This window comes from Electrophorus electricus, chromosome 21, assembly GCF_041902795.1.
Source record: "Electrophorus electricus isolate QZ-2024a chromosome 21, ASM4190279v1, whole genome shotgun sequence".
Lineage (NCBI taxonomy): Eukaryota > Metazoa > Chordata > Actinopteri > Gymnotiformes > Gymnotidae > Electrophorus > Electrophorus electricus.
In genome coordinates, this window is record NC_137517.1 from 1,742,501 (window position 1) to 1,745,000 (window position 2,500).

Consider the following 2,500-nt stretch of genomic DNA (forward strand, 5'->3'; position numbering starts at 1 on the left):
AGGCAAACCCTGTCAGTCTCTACCACACACACACACACACACACACACACACACACACACACACACACACACACACAGCCTGCCTGCTACACACCACGACATGTCAAAGGCAAACCCTGTCAGTCTCTACCACACACACACACACACACACACACACACACACACACACACACACACACACACACACAGCCTGCCTGCTACACACCACGACATGTCAAAGGCAAACCCTGTCAGTCTCTACCACACACACACACACACACACACACACACACACACACACACACACACACAGCCTGCCTGCTACACACCACGACATGTCAAAGGCAAACCCTGTCAGTCTCTACCACACACACACACACACACACACACACACACACACACACACACACACACACACACACACACAGCCTGCCTGCTACACACCACGACATGTCAAAGGCAAACCCTGTCAGTCTCTACCACACACACACACACACACACACACACAAACACACACACACACACACACACACACACACACACACACACACAGCCTGCCTGCTACACACCACGACATGTCAAAGGCAAACCCTGTCAGTCTCTACACACACACACACACACACACACACACACACACACACACACACACACACACACAGCTTGCCTGCTACACACCACGACATGTCAAAAGTAAACCCTGTCAGTCTCTATCTTGCACGCATACACATACATACACACACATACACACACACACACAAATACATATATGCACACACACACATGCACAAGCACGCACGCACACAGATATACACACACAAATATATACATGCACATATACATATGGAGGGCCGTTTAGGGTGAGATCAGTTCCGCACTTCTGCACATGCACACTACTTGCAAACACCTATGAAACACTTGCGCATACATATGAAACATTTTCATATAAATAATCTACTACTTACATTTGTGTATGATAACTTACACTTGCATATACACACACATGGACATTCATTCACCGGTGTGTAAACACAGAGTTTAACTAGGCTTGTGTGTATGTGTGTGGCCACGCATATGTAAAGCAATTTTCAGTGTGCCCGGAAGCCATTTCATTGTAACAGGAAAACAGATGATAATAAGGTGTTGAGCAGACTGTTTGTTTAATTGTAAACAAGCTATATGTCCTTATGGTATAAGAACTCCTGATAAGCTATGGAAATTTGAAAATTAATTTAAGATTGTGGGTTATTGATCGGACATGGCTAATATTAGAAATGATGCATTACCTTAGCAAATATTTAGAACGAATGTCATTGATATCGGGAGTGTATTCTAATAAATACGTTCTGAATATTTTCTCACATACTATATAGGCTGATACTGAGAAGTTTACATGTAGTCTAATGGTATGAAATAGCCACGTTGTTACCAGCAGCCCTACAAGCTACATAGCATATAATCTTATCATTTCTAATTACATTTAACTGACGCTTTTATCCAAAGCAACTTATAGTTAGGACTGATTACAACTTGAGGGTTAAGGGTCTTGCTCAGCAGCCCAACAGCAGCAACTTGGTAGTGGTGGGGCTTGAACCAGCAACCTTCCAATTACAAGTCAAATACCTTAACCAGTGAGCTACCACTGCCAATTAACACTGGAAAGTCTGAACGTAAACTATCAAAACATAGTTCTCGCTAGCTACACTGGGAGTGTATTCAAACATTTGCATAAAATTCTCATGTGATAGTGAAGTGTTTTCTAGTGGTGGTACACCCAAGCATCCATAGATCAATTACAAAAGTGAAACGATTCCATGCTAGTTAAATCTCAGATCCAAACACTGAGTAATATGATCCCCTGTCAAAGTGGACCATGGGTGTGATCGAGAGCGCTGGTATGAGCTGTGCAAAATATGGAACTGAAAGAATATTTCTTTCTTAGTGTCTTTGATCTTCAAACTGTCATATAATCAGAATTAGACGTTGACATGATGATGTTCTTACACTGTGACGGGTGTGTGTCCTCTTTTTAAGTATAAAGTAGAATGGTGTACTATTGAACTCTTATCTAATATTCAGACTGTCCTTCCTGTTTGCTCTGCATGTATGTGTGTCATTCATTTTGCTTATTTTACCCACAGCTGTGTGTGGCGGGAGTGACAACTTCCTGTGTGCAACAGGAATTTGTGTCCCTCAGAAACTGGTGTGCAATGGGTTTAATGACTGCGATGACTGGAGTGATGAGGCAGACTGCAGTAAGCGCCGTACACACACACACGTACACACACACACACACACACACACACACACACACACACACACACACGTACACACACACACACACACCACACACACACACGTACACACACACACACACGTACACACACACACACACACACACACACTCACACACACTCACTTGCTCTCTCACCACTGTCAAACACCTCTTTCTGTCTTTCTTCATTTTAACACACCACACATGCGCACGCGCACGCGCACACACACACACACGTACACACACACA

General features: G+C 43.4%; 1 protein-coding gene across 9 annotated transcripts in view; it reads left to right on the forward strand.

Annotated features, from left to right (window-relative positions):
• corin (corin, serine peptidase) overlaps positions 1–2,500 on the forward strand; it is a 38,780-nt gene that overhangs the window by 18,809 nt on the left and 17,471 nt on the right. For 5 of the 9 annotated variants that reach the window (XR_014119088.1, XM_081704453.1, XM_081704454.1 and 2 more), the window contains exons 1-2: positions 1–572; positions 2,118–2,231. The exon at positions 1–572 is cut by the window's left edge. Coding sequence is in view for 8 of the 9 variants with exons in the window: in XM_081704453.1 (XP_081560579.1) it covers positions 1–572; positions 2,118–2,231 (686 nt within the window). In the remaining variant the exon portion in view is untranslated. The remainder of the gene's footprint in view (positions 573–2,117; positions 2,232–2,500) is intronic. The other 4 variants (XM_035521283.2, XM_081704457.1, XM_081704456.1 and 1 more) reach the window with 1 other exon arrangement.